We start from the raw sequence: 17,367 nt of genomic DNA on the forward strand, positions 1-17,367 counted from the left end.
AAAACACTGATGAAAGAAATCAAAGAGGACACAAACAGATGGAGAAACATACCGTGCTCATGGATTGGAAGAATCAATATTATCAAAATGGCTATTCTACCCAAAGCAATCTATAGATTCAATGCAATCCCTATCAAGTTACCAACGGTATTTTTCACAGAACTAGAACAAATAATTTCACAATTTGTATGGAAATACAAAAAACCTCGAATAGCCAAAGTAATCTTGAGAAAGAAGAATGGAACTGGAGGAATCAACCTGCCTGACTTCAGACTCTACTACAAAGCCACAGTCATCAAGACAGTATGGTACTGGCACAAAGACAGAAATATAGATCAATGGAATAGAATAGAAAGCCCAGAGATAAATCCACGAACCTATGGACACCTCATCTTTGACAAAGGAGGCAAGGATATACAATGGAAAAAAGACAATCTCTTTAACAAGTGGTGCTGGGAAAACTGGTCAACCACTTGTAAAAGAATGAAACTAGAACACTTTCTAACACCATACACAAAAATAAACTCAAAATGGATTAAAGATCTAAATGTAAGACCAGAAACTATAAAACTCCTAGAGGAGAACATAGGCAAAACACTCTCCGAAATAAATCACAGCAAGATCTTCTATGACCCACCACCCAGAATATTGGAAATAAAAGCAAAAATAAACAAATGGGACCTAATGAAAATTAAAAGCTTTTGCACAACAAAGGAAACTATAAGTAAGGTGAAAAGACAGCCCTCAGATTGGGAGAAAATAATAACAAATGAGGAAACAGACAAAGGATTAATCTCAAAAATATACAAGCAACTCCTGAAGCTCAATTCCAGAAAAATAAACGACCCAATCAAAAAATGGGCCAAAGAACTAAACAGACATTTCTCCAAAGAAGACATACAGATGGCTAACAAACACATGAAAAGATGCTCAACATCACTCATCATCAGAGAAATGCAAATCAAAACCACAATGAGGTACCATTACACGCCAGTCAGGATGGCTGCTATCCAAAAGTCTACAAGCAATAAATGCTGGAGAGGGTGTGGAGAAAAGGGAACCCTCTTACACTGTTGGTGGGAATGCAAACTAGTACAGCCACTATGGAAAACAGTGTGGAGATTTCTTAAAAAACTGGAAATAGAACTGCCATATGACCCAGCAATACCACTTCTAGGCATACACACTGAGGAATCCAGATCTGAAAGAGACACGTGCACCCCAATGTTCATTGCAGCACTGTTTATAATAGCCAGGACATGGAAGCAACCCAGATGCCCATCAGCAGATGAATGGATAAGGAAGCTGTGGTACATATACACCATGGAATATTACTCAGCCGTTAAAAAGAATTCATTTGAATCAGTTCTAATGAGATGGATGACACTGGAGCCCATTATACAGAGTGAAGTAAGCCAGAAAGATAAAGAACATTACAGTATACTAACACATATATACGGAATTTAGATAGATGGTGGCGATAACCCTATATGCAAAACAGAAAAAGAGACACAGAAGTACAGAACAGACTTTTGAACTCTGGGGGAGAACGTGAGGGTGGGATGTTTTGAAAGAACAGCATGTATATTATCTATGGTGAAGCGGACCACCAGCCCAGGTGGGATACATGAGCCAGGTGCTCGGGCCTGGTGCACTGGGAGGACCCTGAGGAGTCGGGTGGGGAGGGAGGTGGGAGGGGGGATCGGGATGGGGAATACGTGTAACTATATGGCTGATTCATGTCAATGTATGACAAGACCCACTGAAATGTTGTAAAGTGATTGGCCTCCAACTAATAAAATAATATTAAAAAAAAAAAAAAAAAGAAAAATCAGTGGGAGATAAAGACTTTTAACTAGTCTCTGAATCAGCAATGGATAATAGTCAGCCAAACAGAAAGTCATTAAATGTTGATCAGCCCTAAAAAAAAAAAAATAAATAAATAAAAAAAAATAAAATAAAGTGTAATTTAAAGTTTAAGTGTAAGGAACAAAGGTGGTGTTTACTTCCATGTTGAATGATTGGGGAAAATTTTCCAGAGAAGCTGATGTTTAAGAAAGATTTCAAATGATAAATAAGAGGAAGTTCTGTAGACAAATGAGGAAGAAAATAGCATTAAGGACCAATAGAACCGAGTATGTAAGTGCCTACAGACATGAGAGAGCATGATAAAATCTGGAATATGAAACGAGTTTGGTACCAGTTCTAGACATTAAAGTGTGATGTGTAGGCGTGGTGGTTATGGGGAAGGATACCCATGTAAGAGTATTGTGTCAGTCAGAATAGGCTAAATTATCTACAGTAACAAACAATACCAAGAGTTCAGTGGCTTCACACAACAGTTTCTTTCTCACTTAGGCAAAGTCTGCTGTGGATCCAGGCCATTCTCCAGGCAGCTGTCCTCCACATGTTGGCTCAGCACTGCAGGCTACTTCAATTTCACGGCAGCATTCGATTTTAAGGCTCAAAGGCTATTCTAAGGTATTTTTATTTTATTCCCTAGGCAAAGGAAGGATCTGAAAGGTCTAGCAAAGGGAGAGAATTAACGAGACTTGTATACTTATAAGAGTGGTACTAAAGGCAAAGAAACCAATGAGAAGTTATTGAAATAATCCAATGAAAACTAGTGAATCATTCCACTAATGCAAGGGCAATGGGGAATGGATGCTATGCATAATGATGGATTTTAAAGATATTTATATATGAACAATAGGAGTTATTGATTGATGGCAGATGAGAAGAAAAGGAAAAAATAAGTCAGTGATGACACTCAAATATCTGGCCTGAATTTCGGATTTGATAGTAGTTCATGAACATTGTACATATGAGAGAATGAGCAAGTTGGATATAGAAAATGACTTCTGCCTAATAGAACCTTGAGGTGGAGGTGAGAATAGACATTTGATTTGAGCATGAGGAACTATGGGAAGACATTTAGCCTAAAGAAGCAGCAGATTTGCTAGTGATCAGTATGTAATGATTTTTAAAACTATAGTGGGATGTATGAGAAATATGTGAGAAGACTGGTTATGATTGAGTTTCTGAGCTTCATGGTTTTAGGAGCGCCATCAAGCCCCTGAAATTATATCCCAAATTTGAAGAACAGTGCCTATTAAATGTTTCTTGGAAGAAAACTCATTCCACAAGTGTTTATTAAGGGCCTATTTTGTGCAAGCCAAAGGCATTATTCTTGGTACTGGGAATAGAGCAGTAAACAAAAAAATACAAAAATATTTATCCACTTGTAGACAGTGTTATTCTAATGGGGTGGAGAACAAGCAACAAACCAATAAAAACTTAAAATAAATACCATCTTAGCTGGTGGCTAGTGCCACAAAGACAAATGAAGCAGGATATGGGGAGAGCAAATGGGGGTGAGAATAGAATAGCATGGAGTGGCCAGGAAGGACCTCACTAATAAGGTGGCATTTTTAGAAAGAATTGAAGGAGTGAGGGAGTAAATTATGTGGCCTTGTTCAGGATATTCCAAACAGAGGGAATGTGGCTTTCATTAGATTCTCAATGATTTACCAGAAATATGAAGAATCATTCCTCTGAAGTAAGAAAGTCAAGAAACTGGTTTTAAACAAAGAAGAAGAAGAAAAAGAATCCATAAGGAGTGATGGTGATTGGTTGTGGAATTCAGAAAAGATATAAAGCCAAGAGAATCTGATAGACTGGAAATGGAATTGTGTTAGAGGGCTGGCTATCCTGATGAGGTTGAATTCTAGGGTTATTGAAGAAGTCAGACTTAGAAAGAAGGGAGACAGTGATCAGGGTATGGGGTATCACAAGGGTAAGATTCCAGACATAGATATGGCTATAAGCAAAGTAGATGGCTATGGTGAAATGGAAGAAATCATCATTAAACGAGATCAAGCAATGAGAGGCCATTGTCACTCAGGATGTCAGGAGGAATTGGGAGAGAGGTGAGCATAGTGTCACATGCCTAAGTTATTAATGAAAGGAACAGAGGATAGGATAAAGAAATTAGAAGATGACAGTAATAGAAATGAGTAGAGTGTGCCAGAATGATAGAAAAGCAGGGGAATTTAGAAGGAGTTTGGAAAAGTAATGGTCATAACACAGCACTAGAGAGTTAGGGAGGTGATAATCCTGAATCCCCTGACCTTTCACAAAGTCTGACCCCTGCTGTTCATTTGCTTCTGAAGGCCTAAGTAATCCTGTCCTATGGTTGTATCTTCTTGGTCCATGTGGTCTTAGCATCTGAGGAACTTCTGGGGCAGGGGAGACCTAATATGAGTGAATAGCAACTAAGAATCGTATTAAACATATTTAGGTGAGCAAAGGTAAGGCAAGTATAGATGATGTATTAGCTTCCTAGGGCTGCCATACTGAAATACCACAGACTGGGTCACTCAAGTAAAAGAAATTAATTTTCTCACAGTTCTAGAGGCCAGAAGTCTAAGATCAAGGTGTTGGCAGCTTTAGTTTCTTTTGAGAGCCTTTTCCTTGGCTTGCAGATGGCTGCCTTCGTACTGCATTCCCTCATGGTCTCCCTACTGTGTTTTCTGTATCCTAAACTCTTCTCACATTAACAATTAGATTAGGCCCATTCAGCCCTATTTTAACTTAATCTCTTCCTTAAAGCTCCTATCTTCAAATATGTTCATATTTTGAGATACTGGGAGTTAAGGCTTCAATATATGAATTTGGGGAGAAAATAATTTAGCCCATAACAGATGGTCTATGTTTCACGTACCTAACTCTAGGGCACATCACCCCTCCTAGGACTGGCAGAACAGAAAAAACCAGAAAATGTCCCCAGGCCTACCTTCTGCCTCACTTCTTGCTACACAAGGAAAATAAGCTCTGTTTCAGCACTAATCAAGGTTTCTCTTATCACCTACCAAACAAAACCTTAACTGGCCCAGTATTTGTTAATTCCATGTATGTGGTGCTTGAAATTAGCTTGACACTGTGGTGGTATGGGCTTACGCTTCGGGAGAACTTCTATTAGACAGTCTGTGTTAGTTTGCCAGAGCTGCATGACCAAGGATCAGAGACTAAATAGCTTAAACAGCAAAAATCTATTTTCTCACAGTTTGGAAGATTGGAAGTTCAAGCTCAAGGTGTTGGCTGGTATTTTCAGGAAGTTCAAGATCAAGGTTGTTCTTCTGAGACCTCTCTCCTTGGCTCACAGATGGCTGTCTCCCCACCCCATCTTTCCTCTGTGCGGTATGTATCTTAATCTCCTCCTCTTATAAGGATACCAGTCATACTGGATTAGAGCCCACCTTAACAACCTCCAGTTTAATCACCTCTTTAAAGATCCTGTCTCCAAACACATTCTGAAATACTGGGGGTTAGGGCCTCAGCATATGGATTTTGGAGGAGTGCATTTCAGCCCATAATAGAGCCTGGTTTATTTTTTGCATATAAATTATTTTCCCGTCCCCTAAATTCTTGCAGTCACATGACAACATGGCTCAGGAATGCTCGAAGTCCACAGGCAGGATCAGGGGCCTACAGATGAGGGGAAAGAGAGCTGGATTTAGGGTCAGGAGTCCAAGGCTCTAGATGCTGATCATCCTCCCAAAATGGGACACTTGTGCACGGGAGCTTTTAAAATTATAGATTCAAGAGCCCCTCCCAAGATTCACTGAATTTGAATCCTCTGAGATGAAGCTCAAGCATTGTTATTTTTTTAATTTCCCATGTTATTCTGATGACCTGATAGGTTCTGAAGTCAGGGTTTCCAGCATTCTGTCAGTCAGTGTATTGAATAACCCAAAATTTAATTCTGAGGTGTAATCTTTGGGGCCATTTATCAGTTTTTAGATATTCTATAGGAAGCCTGGATTCACAGTTGGCCAATAAAAACTCTTTGCCCAAATATTTTACATTTTCCAACGCATTCATGGAATTCCAGAAAGTCTGTGCTCAAGAGTTGTATATAATAAACACTTTGATAGAACATGTAAACGAAGCCCTGTTCTAGTTGCAGGAATGCTGTAGTATTTACTCTCTTAGTAGTAGGTTTCTGATCCATTTCCCTTACTATAAACGGGATCTTGAGCCAACATCCATCATTCTACACTTTTATGATTCTAACTGACATACTGTTAGTTTCCTAAATAGTATGTTAACCTTTTCATCACCATTTTTTAAAACGAATTGAATCTTCTTAGAAATTATCTTTCTGAATACCTATGATTGAATCCTGAGTGATGTAATGATATTATGACCACAGATAAAAGCAAGTGTCAAGACTAGAAGGCCACTCTGACCTCTTTGACTTTTAACAGATTATTAGCAATTCACCTCACCACCCCCACTGCAATTTCATTCCATAGTCCTCACACTCACATTTATATGTGCTCCATGCTCCCAATGGACTCCTATCCCCTGAGTTTATAGTGGAGGAAACTGATGTCTCTCCTTCCCCTCCTGCAGCAGAGAAAGTAGGTGACTTGCCCAAGGTCACATATGAGTTACCCATGTTTGAGTCTATTCCTAGACCACTGTCTTTCCCATTCCTCCCACTCTTCATGATTTATTCATGTTGCCCCAGGACGTTCTTATCAAAAGATCAGGACTGTATCACCAGTGCAGCCCCACACAATGGGAAATTGCCCTGAATCCAGGCCAGATCAGTCCCAAGCCACAGTTGTCACGCAGATTCCATCTGAGCCTTGGCTAACTCCCAAGGAAGCACATATCAGCTCTGCTGTATATTGGCAGAACTTTGGCTCAGAACATATTTCAAATGCCTCCCATTGAGCGTTGGCAGCCTTAAAAAAAAACATAGGAAATTATTCTGGGAGGCTCAGTGGCTCTGTGACACTTTACAAGGAGAAGCTGATGGCTTTCCCTCCCAAACTCTCCCCTCTCTGCCCAGAACAAATGACTGCATTTCTCTGGATGTGCCCTAAATTAGGAGAGGGCCAGCTCATCTGCAGCACTAATGGAGGGAATGTCTTTAGTGGGCAGGGCCCTCTGCATGGTGCAGGGTGCTTCGTGCCAAGTTCTTTCTCTCTTGGTTTTAAAATGCTTGTATATTCCAAGAGAAATGCAGTCCATGTGTTTCTGATTCATTTACACTTAAATCATTAAAATGTTGTGTGAGAGTTATTTGATGTCTGAGGAGCCTGTGAGTCTTCTTAATGGGACTTTTATTTTATTTTTATTTTTTTAAAGTCTAATAGCCATCATTTACTTTTTAAAGTCTAATAGCCATCATTTATTTTTTTTTCATTTACTTTTATTAGTTGGAGGCTAATTACTTTACAATATTGTAGTGGGTTTTGTTATACATTGACATGAATCAGTCATGGATTTACATGTATTCCCCATCCTGATACCCCCCCCCCCCCCTCTACCCGATCCCTCTGGGTCTTAATGGGACTTTTAAAGGGTTTGTTTTTTTTCTCCTGTTGCCTAAACCAGAAAGTATTATTTTGCTAAAACAGTGCCTGGTTCAAACATTTCCTCATCGCATATACTTGCACCCACAATATCAAACACACCCTCTTAATAATGCCCAGCTTAGCGAAGTTGACTTTTAAAGGTGATAAAATAGAGAAACTGGAGAAAAAAATGGAACAAGGAGAACTTCAGCAAGATTCAAGGCATTGTTCCCCCAAAATGTGCCAAAGCAGTGTTATCAGAGTGTGGAGAATGCATGTGTTTGCCTCCTTGCTTGGAAGGGGTGGGAGTCGTCTCTTGAGTACACTGAACAACTAAAAACGAATAAGGATAATTTCCTTTAAGTCTCACAGCAACTCCTATTTTCCAGATGAGGAAATAGGATCAGAGATGTTAACTATTGAGTCCAAAGTATACAGTTCGCTTAAATAGAAAGGAAAGATTATAGCTAACTCTGACTCTAATTGCTCTTTTCAAAAAATGCCTCAAATTGAGTTTCTCTGTGACTGTGCTATGTATTTGTAATGCCATATGCACTATAATATGTTAGTGAGAGGCAGCACAACACAGTGGATACCAGCTCAGATTTTTCCCCATCACTTTCTAGCTGTGTGATCTTGGGTATCTTACTTAAACTCTCTGAGCAGTTTCTTCATCTGGAAGCAGGAATAATATTACTACTCAGCTTTGCAAAATGTAAAGAGAATCAAAAGCAGTTAACCCATTATTAGAACAGTACCTGGCACATAGTGCTCAGTAAATATTAACTGCTAGCTGTGACAGCAGTAGGAGTAATAGGAGGCTGGATAATCTAGGCAAGTTATGGACTCTCTCACCTCAGTTTTCTTGTCTGTAAAATGGGTACGATAGTGTGACCCTCTCAAGTTTGTGGAAGTAATTGAGATGATGTCTGCACCTAATCCTGTGCCTAGCACAGAAAAGGTGATCTCAGTGAACTGTGCTTTTTATAACCAGACATCCCTCGCCTTGTTCAGGACTGGTGGTCATTGTTGTGAAGAAAGGGATTTCCTTATTCAGCTTGGCTGAGATCTGGTGCTGTTTTCTCCACAATCCCTGGGTCTAGCCATGTACACAGGCCCAGGTCTCTTCACAGCCATGGGGTGTGAGGCTCTCTGGCTGCAGTGGGTCCTCCCCGGGTGGTATCAGGCCCCGGCACAGTCCAAGTTGGTAAAAAGCTCAAGCCTCACTTTCAGCTGGTGAGGAATAACCAGCCAACTGAAGGACTGGCCGCTCGTTCACAAGTCCAGCCAGCTGCTCGGTTCACCAGGAAGCCTGTGGTTGTTTGCAGACAGACAAGCTTTGGGATTTACCTAGTGTAGATATTAGAATTGCCTTCTTAGTGTTGTCCTTGGTTAATTGATGTCCTTTTGCCAGTGTCCTGAAGACGAGCAGAGAATTATAGCCATCTGGCAAGGGAGTCTGGGGAGAGCTGACGTTGTCCCTCTTCACTGTCTATACACACACACACACACACACACACGCACGCACACGCACGCACACACGCGGTGATACAAATACCTATTCGAGCTCCTCAGTGATTCTCTCCCGGGAGCTGGAAGCAGCCGTACAGGATGAAGGAGGGAACTGGAGGAGGAGATCTTGTAAGGAAGAAGACAGATTCTGTTCTGTCAGGTCCCTCTGAGTGTGTGTAAGAGCAAGTCAGAGGAGAGAGAGAGAGGAGAAGGCAGAGGGAGAGAGGGGGAGAGGGGATCTGTTGCAGGCAGGGGAAGGCGTGACCTGAATGGAGAATGCCAGCCAATTCCAGAGTCACACAGGGACCTCAGAACAAAGATAAGGCTGATACCACACTGGGGACGAGCTCGCGGACAGTCAGGCCAAGGGGACCAGGCAGCCAGGAGCACTCAAGGCAGGAAAATGAGGTGAGTGTCAGGGCAGAAGTGGGCACGGGGTGGGGAGGGCAGCTTTCAGGGACCAGATGCCAAGTAGCCCTGGAAGGTCTGACCTTGTCTCTGGGCAGACTCACCTGCGTGTCCTGTGGTTGGTGCAGGGGCTCCTCATCAGTTCTCGGGGCTCTGAGAAGGGAGCCAGGCTGGGGCCTTGCCTGGGACTCCAGGGACTTGCAACTTGAAACGGGAGGCTGTGGCTCTGTGCAAATGCCGCCGGTGCCGCTGGAGCTCAGATTTCTCCTCTGCCAACGCAGGGTGCTGCCCGCCGGCCAGTGTGACTTTCCTCCTGTTGCCCACAAGGCTGAGTTTTTGTTTTCCTTCTTTAAAAAGAACACTGGTTTCTCTCTTCCAACACTCTGTGAGTTAAATATGTGTTTGTGTGTTTATTTGCTCTGACCGGAAAAGAAACCAGATCCCCATTGCTCAGCTCTGTGGCTTCTTAAACCTTCAGAAGTTTGCTAGTTTAAACCTCAGTTTAGAAAAGCAAAAACCTGTCCACATTTTACAGTCCCCTATAAATTTCTGCATTTATTACTGAAATCAGAGGCCGCCAGTCGCATGAATCAGGCTATGAATTGCACCAAATGACTCTTAAAGGGATATCTCAAATTAAAAAGAAAAAAAAAAGTCTTCCCGATTCTGAACCTAGGATTTTAAATTGCAATTGTTTCCAAGCTCTTCAATATTTCCAATGTCTCAGCCTATACTTAGTTACTAGCTGCTTGTTACTAGACATTGCTTATAAGTTTTCCAAGTGTCAAAATCCAGCCACCATAATTATTTTTACTACTTACAAGTGCTTATACTGTTAAAAATACAAAAAAGAAAAAACGAACACTCCAGAGACGTGTTAAGTCTCTGAACACCTCTATTTCCCGTTAATTTTACTCTCAATTGAAAAAGGGTTTCTATTTGTTTCTCTTCTGCAGTCACCTAGCAACTTTTCAGGGTCTGGGGCCAATGAGGGGCTTCAGGCTGTGTTAACTCTTTGAACTCAAGATTACCTGTGGTTTAGACAGATAATCAGGTCTTTAAGGTTAATCCAATCGCTCTGTTCTTTTTAAATCCATTGTAATGTTAACCCTGCTGTCTAACTTCATTTTCCTTTCTCCTGAAAGAGATGAGGTTTATGCCCCTCTACATGGAATGACAATTTGACTCATCTGTCCACCATTCAAGCCTTCACCCTACCACCCAGGACCCCAGCCATACCAAACTATAGGGCCGATGATCAGTTCTGTCTTGGCATTTCCTCATCCCTTAGCTCTCTTATTTCCCCTTTTTCTAGAGCAGTGGTCCCCAATCTTTTTGGTACCAGGGACCGGTTTCATGTAAGAAAATTTTCCAGGTATGGGGGGAAGGAGGGAGGGGTTCAGGCTTCAGGCAATAATGCAAGCTACGGGGAGTGACAGATGAAGCTTTGCTCACTGGTCCGCTGCTCACCTCCAGCTGACCAGCCCAGTTCCTAACAGGCGGCAGACTGGTACCAGTCCTCGGCCAGCCCAGGGGTTGGGGACCGCTGTTCCACAAGACTCTATCTTTCAAGCTTGCTCAAACATCACCTCCTCTTCCCCACTCAGTTTCCCCAGAGTCAGCATCTTATCCTTTGTGCTTTTTCTGTCCTTGGGAGTTACCTCTCTTAGTATTATCATGTTGAAATGTCCACCTCCTCCTCCAAGCCTAGTTCCTTAAGGAATAGGATCTGTGGCTTGTTCACCTTTGTATGCCTCGTACCTAGCATAATGTCTGTTTCATACATACAATCATTTCATTGCATACAATCAATACTGGCTGAATTGAATTCAGTTATTCAATAGAAAAACTTCTCCTGGAAAAGTGCTCCACTAGAAGTCTCTAAAAGGTCTTGCCTCATACAGACACAACACTTCAGAGTTTGCAAAGCCCTTGTAAAGTCTTTATCGCATCTGGTCTTCAGATTTTGGATGAGGTAAGGGTTTATGGAGACAGGAGGATAAAAGAGTTAAGCAACTTGCCCAAAGCCACACTGATGATCTTGAAAAAGCCCAGACCCAAATCCGGATCTTTGGGCTCCAAGTTTAGGATTTCTTTCTATAATACTGTGCCAGACTCTCAACCAAATATATTATTCTACATAACAGCTCTCAACCCTAGCTGTGCATTAGAACAATCTATAGTACATTTTAAAAAATGCCAATGACCAGGACTCACTCCAGACCAATTAAACTAAAATCTGTTGGGGAGGGACTTTTGTATTAGTATTTTTTTTTTAATTTTCACATAAAGCTATGGGTTTTTTGAATTATTTTTCACAGACTTAATTGCTTTGGCCAGATGCCGAGGCATGATATGGGCATGAACCCAGTTTCCCCTGTGAGCCTTTGTTATTGCTGCTTTCTGTAGAAGCTAACTCACCATATGGCACTGGGCATGACATGTCACCTCTTGGGGTATCCTTTTTGTCCTCTGTCAAGTAAGAGTGTCAAAGAGATCTACACAGGCCTTTTCAACTCTTCTATCCCAAAACAGTCTTGGTGTTGCGTAGGCTGAAGTGAGGAGTGAATGGAAAGGATAGAAAGTGCTACTCGTTCCACAACCATGGCTATATGCCGGCATTTTTTATGCATTCCTCAGAGGCTGCTCCTACAGTAGGGCTTATGAAATCCCGGCTTTATATATTACTTGTGACATTTCAAACAAATGTAACTAAACTTTTTGATTAGTCGGAGAATAGATAGCAGGTGTCAGAATTTGTACAGCCGGTGCCTGGTGGATAAGAAGCCAAAAACACTCAGAGAGCGTGATGGGAAATGGAAGCCGCCACTTGCATTCTTTGATTTGCAGCCCCGCAAGCAAGCAAGCGAGCATATGCTCAGGCTTATTATGTGAAAAGAGAGATTTGTTTCATATGTTTGAAACTGTTTTGAAATGCAAACAAAATAGAACAGAGTGCTTCACAGGCCTTCCTCCTACGCTGACCAGTTGCCTACTACACGTGGTCTGAGGCCTCTGAGGATAGATGGAGCCATCCGCCTGGGCCAGCCCATGACAGAACCAGCAGCAGCAGGAAGCTCAGGGTCTCCTCCATGTGGTGTGAAAAAAGCAGAAGTGAAGAAAGCTGACCTTTCAGCCTTGCATAATCTGGGTGTTGCTATTGCAGGGGGGTCCAGTTTGGGAGCCAAAGCTCATTCCCAACCCCTGCTTTTCGGGAAGCAGCCTGATGGGGTAATAGTAGCTAATGTTTGACTAGGGCTGGATATCTGACAAAGTACTTACTCTCCAATTCTCCTTTACTGTGACAGCAGCCTCGGGGGGTGTCATTACTATCAACACTTAATGAATGAAGAAGTTGAGAGAGAGACCTTACATGACTTCCCCGAGATGGGAATGAAGTCAAAGTCTGGACTGGAATCCACCTCTTTCAACCCAAGACCAGTGCCCTCCCCTTCTTAAGAGGCACTTAACCAGAATTTCCAGTGCAGGTTGGAAATATCAGTATATTTCCTCATTTCAAAGTGGGGCTGCCTGACCCCTGCAAGCCAGAGTTTTCAGACTTACCTCTCCTACTACTTCATCAGAGAGCTTGGACCCATGCCTGCCTTTCTCTCTGCCTTGGAGGCCCTTCCTCCACAGATTGGTTTGTAAAAATATTGACCCTGGCAATTGGATGAAAACATTTTGTTTCCTTAGTTGCATCTCACGTGTTGCTATTGTAGGGGCCTTGGAAAAAATTTACGTCTATTTTTCTTAATTGAATAAATAGCACAAGGTCCTTCCAGGCACATTTGAACATTTTACATACACAAAAGTAAAATTGAAAGCACTCATTTTTATTGAGTGTAATTTTATGTTACCACTTCAGAGATAACTACTGTTAATACCCCAGTGATACCCTTCTAGGCCTTTTTTCACTTATGTATTTACCTTTTATGTAAATATTATATAAGACAGCTAGATAATTTCATTGCAGTTACCTCATTGTGTTTATACACTCAAAAATTCATATAAATGCATATAGACACATATATGCATTTTTTTACTGAGCAGGGCGGGGTAGGTTGGGAGAAACAACTTTCTGATTAGTCAGATTCTAACTATTAATGTTAAAATGCTGGTATAATTCCCCAGAACTTACTTTTTAGACTATATATTAATAAGACTCTGGCCCCACATTCATGCTTTAGCTCATTCATTCATTCATCATCTATTATATACTAGGCTTTATATTGGGTCCTTTACATACATCATCTTAATATTCATGTGAGCTCTGTAAATTAGAAACTATAATCTTCACTTTACATTTGAGGAAACCTGAACTCAGAGACTAATTCCCCAAGGTTTCACAGCCAATAAGGAAGTGAGCTGGGATTTGAACCCAAATACACCTAACTTCAGGGCTGTGCCTAAAGCATTGCTCTAATTGGAAGCATGTACAAGGAGCTGCAATCTGGAGTGAAGGATATTCCATGGTATCCTGGGAAGCTTTGAGCTGGATGGTGGAGGATAAATGAGATGACCAGGTGAGGAATGAGTGGGGCATGTGTGATGGAGTCGAGGCCCGGATGGGTGTAGCATGCTTCCAGAATGATCTGCCTCCGGCTGGTATGAGATGAAGCTGAGCAGGCAAATCAGCACTAGATCAAAAGGGGCTCATCAGCCACCCCAGTAGCAGATGCTTTGCCCTGCGGGCACAGCGAAGCCACATGGACACGTCTGTGTTTTAGAAAATCAGATTTGGCAGAAGATTGCTAAATGGCGTGAAATGGGGCCCAAGGAAATCAGTTAGGATTCAGTAGCAATAGTTCAGATACGAACATTTAAATTAATTGACTGAGGAGAAACAGACGGGTTTCCAAAACATAGGAATCAGAATAAATAAGATTTAGGGGAGAAATTGACGAGCCAGGTTGGGGATGTTTGAGTTCAAGGTCCTTGAGTCTTGCAGAGGAACAATCTATTGGATGCCTTGGTTGTACTGTACATTGACCATTAGGTTTTTGACAAGCCTTAGACATTCTGCCTCATTATTGCATCAGCTACTTGGGTGTGTTCTGTAAGTTTTAGTTGAATTTCCCATGCCCCTTATACTTAACAGTCTATTATCTTGGAGTCCTACAACTGGAAATAGATTGTAAGTTTTTGATCCTTTTACAAGAACACTTGTCAAAGGGGAGGGGAAAAAAACTTGTTTTGGTCATTTCTTCTTAATTCAAAATTTTATATTTCTTAATTAATTTTGTTAAATTTGTTTAAGGTACTGCAGATCCCATCATCGAGTACAAGCCTTATCTCAATATTTCCATGTTACTATTACTTTTTAGAAAATTGAATCAAGAGTTTATGATTCTTAAATTAAGCTGAGCTGAAGAAATTATATCACTTTTTACCTATGAAATTTATATTCTAAACCAAAAAACAATATGTCTCAGAGTCCCAAATATGATATTTTCTGGGAAAGTTTAATACTATTACAGAATCTTTAAAAGAGCACAACTGGGAGAAACCTTAGAAATCAAGTTACTATCCTCCAGTGTTATGCAGTGGATAAGCAAGGCCCATAAGGGAAAAATAATTACAGCAAGTCAGGGACAGGCTGGGAACTTGGTCTCCTGGCTGTTGATTTAGTTAAATGACAAGGACCGTCATCTGAGTGTGAGTGAATCCGTTCATGTCTTTCAGGTGGCTCCTTCTTTGTCATGCTCTGTGCTTCTCCTTGCTGAAGGCCTCAGCCCACCTTGTGGAGCTTAACAACATGTTTGGCCAGATCCAGTCTCCTGGCTATCCGGATGCCTATCCAAGTGATTCAGAGGTGACTTGGAATATCACTGTCCCAGAGGGATTTCGAATCAAGCTTTACTTCATGCACTTCAACTTGGAATCCTCCTACCTTTGTGAATACGACTATGTGAAGGTGAGATCCTGATGTTCCCTTACCGTGGCAGGTTCCCTACCAGAGAATCTGCTGAGAGTTAGAGGAACCTAGATGAATTAGATGCTGTGTTTGCCCCCCAGGCCGGCAATCCAGTGAGGGAGACATACAATATCATAACACGACAAATGAAGGTTGCGGATGGTACGCTAGGTGCAGGTTGAGTAGAAAGACCTAGAAAAGATCTTAAGGGAAGATGAGATTGGCAAGGTGTTACTCAAATACAGCCTTCCCTTTTCCTTTCTGTTCTCAAAGTCTACCATTTCTGCTAACCTCTGCCCCAATGTCACCTTTAGTCCAACAAGCAAAAGAGACTGCAGAGTAAAAGCTATCGTTATATCCAAAGCTGAGGCATTAGAAAACATTGTCCAGTTCCCTAGGTAATGATCAAGGTAATGAGAAGTGTAGAGTATGCTGCAAGGGAAATTAAAGGTGAGGTTGGAAGGTTGGATTGGAGTGAGATTCTGAAGGGCTTTGAATGTAATGCTAAAGAGTTTGGATTTTATCAGCAAAGAGTATGGGCAACAGTAAAGGGTCACCACAGGAGATGGATGTGATGATGGATGTAAAAAACAAAGGGAAGAGGAGCAGGAAATGATTGCAGCATCAAACAACAATTTCTGAGGATTTAGAAAGTACTCACAAGCAATGCCATAGAAGCTGTTCTCTTCTGAAAGTGGAGCTAAGAAAGGTCAAAGTACTTCTGAGAGATGACACACATCATAGTTGTATCTGGTTCAAAAAGAGATGAAGACCTAAGAACCTACTTATAACCTCTCTTTGGCTTCCTGGAAGAAGCTCTTATCAAACCACTCTAGCACAGACTTCCTATACTTTTGGTATTAGTATAGTTTCATTTTTCTACAGCCGTAATTCAGTAAGAATTAACCTGGTATTAACCAGAATGTTTGATCATCAGCAAAGAAGTGAGTTGACAAGATGTTTTTACACTTATAATCTCGTTCAACTTTTAAAACAATCCTATGAGATAGGTATTGCTCTCCCATTTATAGGCAAAGACACAACCCCAAGAAGGTGAAGCAACTCACCCAAGGTTGTACAGCTAGTAAATGACAGGTCAAGATTCCAAATTCATGTCTTATGACTTTCAATACTGCATTCTTTTGGCTCCGCCAAACTGATCACAAGCTGTACTCCACTGAGCCCTAGGATACCGCAGAGGGTGACAAGGGCACCGGGGCAGGGGCCGGGGAAGCCTAGTAAGTGGGGCTGTGAACTCCCACCCTGATTAACTCATTTTGAATGGTGAGTGTTGCTGATTACATATGTTGGATATGCATCAAGTATCCCATTTAAAGCAAGTTTTCTGTGACTAAAAACTTTCTAAAATTGGTCCTCCATGGCACAGTTTTTCAATTTTAGCACTATTGACATTTTGAGCCAGATAATTATTTGCTGAAGAAAGCTATTCTGCAAATTATAGGATTTCTAGCAGCATCCCTGGCTTCACTTACTGGATGTCAATAGCACTCACATTCCAGTTGTGACAACCAAAAATGCCCCCAGCAGTTATCAATAGCCCCAGAGGAGCAAAAGCTCCACATGTGAGAACCGTTGCTCTCTCTGTGCCACTGCCCATCTTTGAATGTCCTGTGCTAGGAACTGTGAGAATTTAAGGACCCAGAAATCTAGTCCATTACTAAAGAGATGAGCCTAGAAAAAAAGCCATTACACAAGGTGGAAAAGAGTAATGATGATAAAAAATTGACAAAGAAAGAATGAGAAATGTTGTAACTATCTGCTCTCAGAGATGATGTGGCTTGGTAATCTAGATCGAATACAGTTTCTCTAAGTTCATTACAAATGGAGCCAACTTCTCAGAGTCACAAAGATCAAACAGGGAGTATTCACCAAGGCCCTAAGTGTTCATCATCGTAAACGGAAATTTCTAACAAACAGGTTAGTTATGTCTTCTAGGATATAATCTAGCCTCTGGAAGAACCGAACTCCAGGATCCCAGATGTATTATGAGTAAGGGGCATTTGGTTAGCAGAATCCCCCAGCCCATTCCCCTAGCTAATGTTGGCTGTACCACCATTTTATTCTCAAATATTTAGGTTGGAGAGTGAACTTAGCAGAAGGAAAATGACCAAACATTGGCTTAATACAAAAGTAAATTCC

At 41.4% G+C, this 17,367-nt stretch overlaps 1 protein-coding gene and 1 long non-coding RNA gene across 3 annotated transcripts in view; one reads left to right on the forward strand and one right to left on the reverse strand.

Moving 5' to 3' along the window:
* Positions 1-9,820, reverse strand: part of LOC136173057 (uncharacterized) — a 30,497-nt gene extending 20,677 nt beyond the window's left edge. The window contains exon 1 of the long non-coding RNA XR_010664167.1: positions 9,395-9,820. This is a non-coding gene — a long non-coding RNA (uncharacterized lncRNA). The remainder of the gene's footprint in view (positions 1-9,394) is intronic.
* The window catches only part of MASP1 (MBL associated serine protease 1), a 70,012-nt gene continuing 61,600 nt past the window's right edge, over positions 8,956-17,367 (forward strand). The window contains exons 1-2 of one of the 2 annotated variants that reach the window (XM_065942313.1): positions 8,956-9,290; positions 14,976-15,207. In XM_065942313.1, coding sequence (XP_065798385.1) covers positions 9,286-9,290; positions 14,976-15,207 — 237 coding nt within the window. In that variant the 5' untranslated portion in view covers positions 8,956-9,285. The remainder of the gene's footprint in view (positions 9,291-14,975; positions 15,208-17,367) is intronic. The other variant, XM_065942312.1, reaches the window with a different exon arrangement.

Source organism: Muntiacus reevesi, chromosome 8 (assembly GCF_963930625.1).
Source record: "Muntiacus reevesi chromosome 8, mMunRee1.1, whole genome shotgun sequence".
Taxonomy (NCBI): Eukaryota; Metazoa; Chordata; class Mammalia; order Artiodactyla; family Cervidae; genus Muntiacus; species Muntiacus reevesi.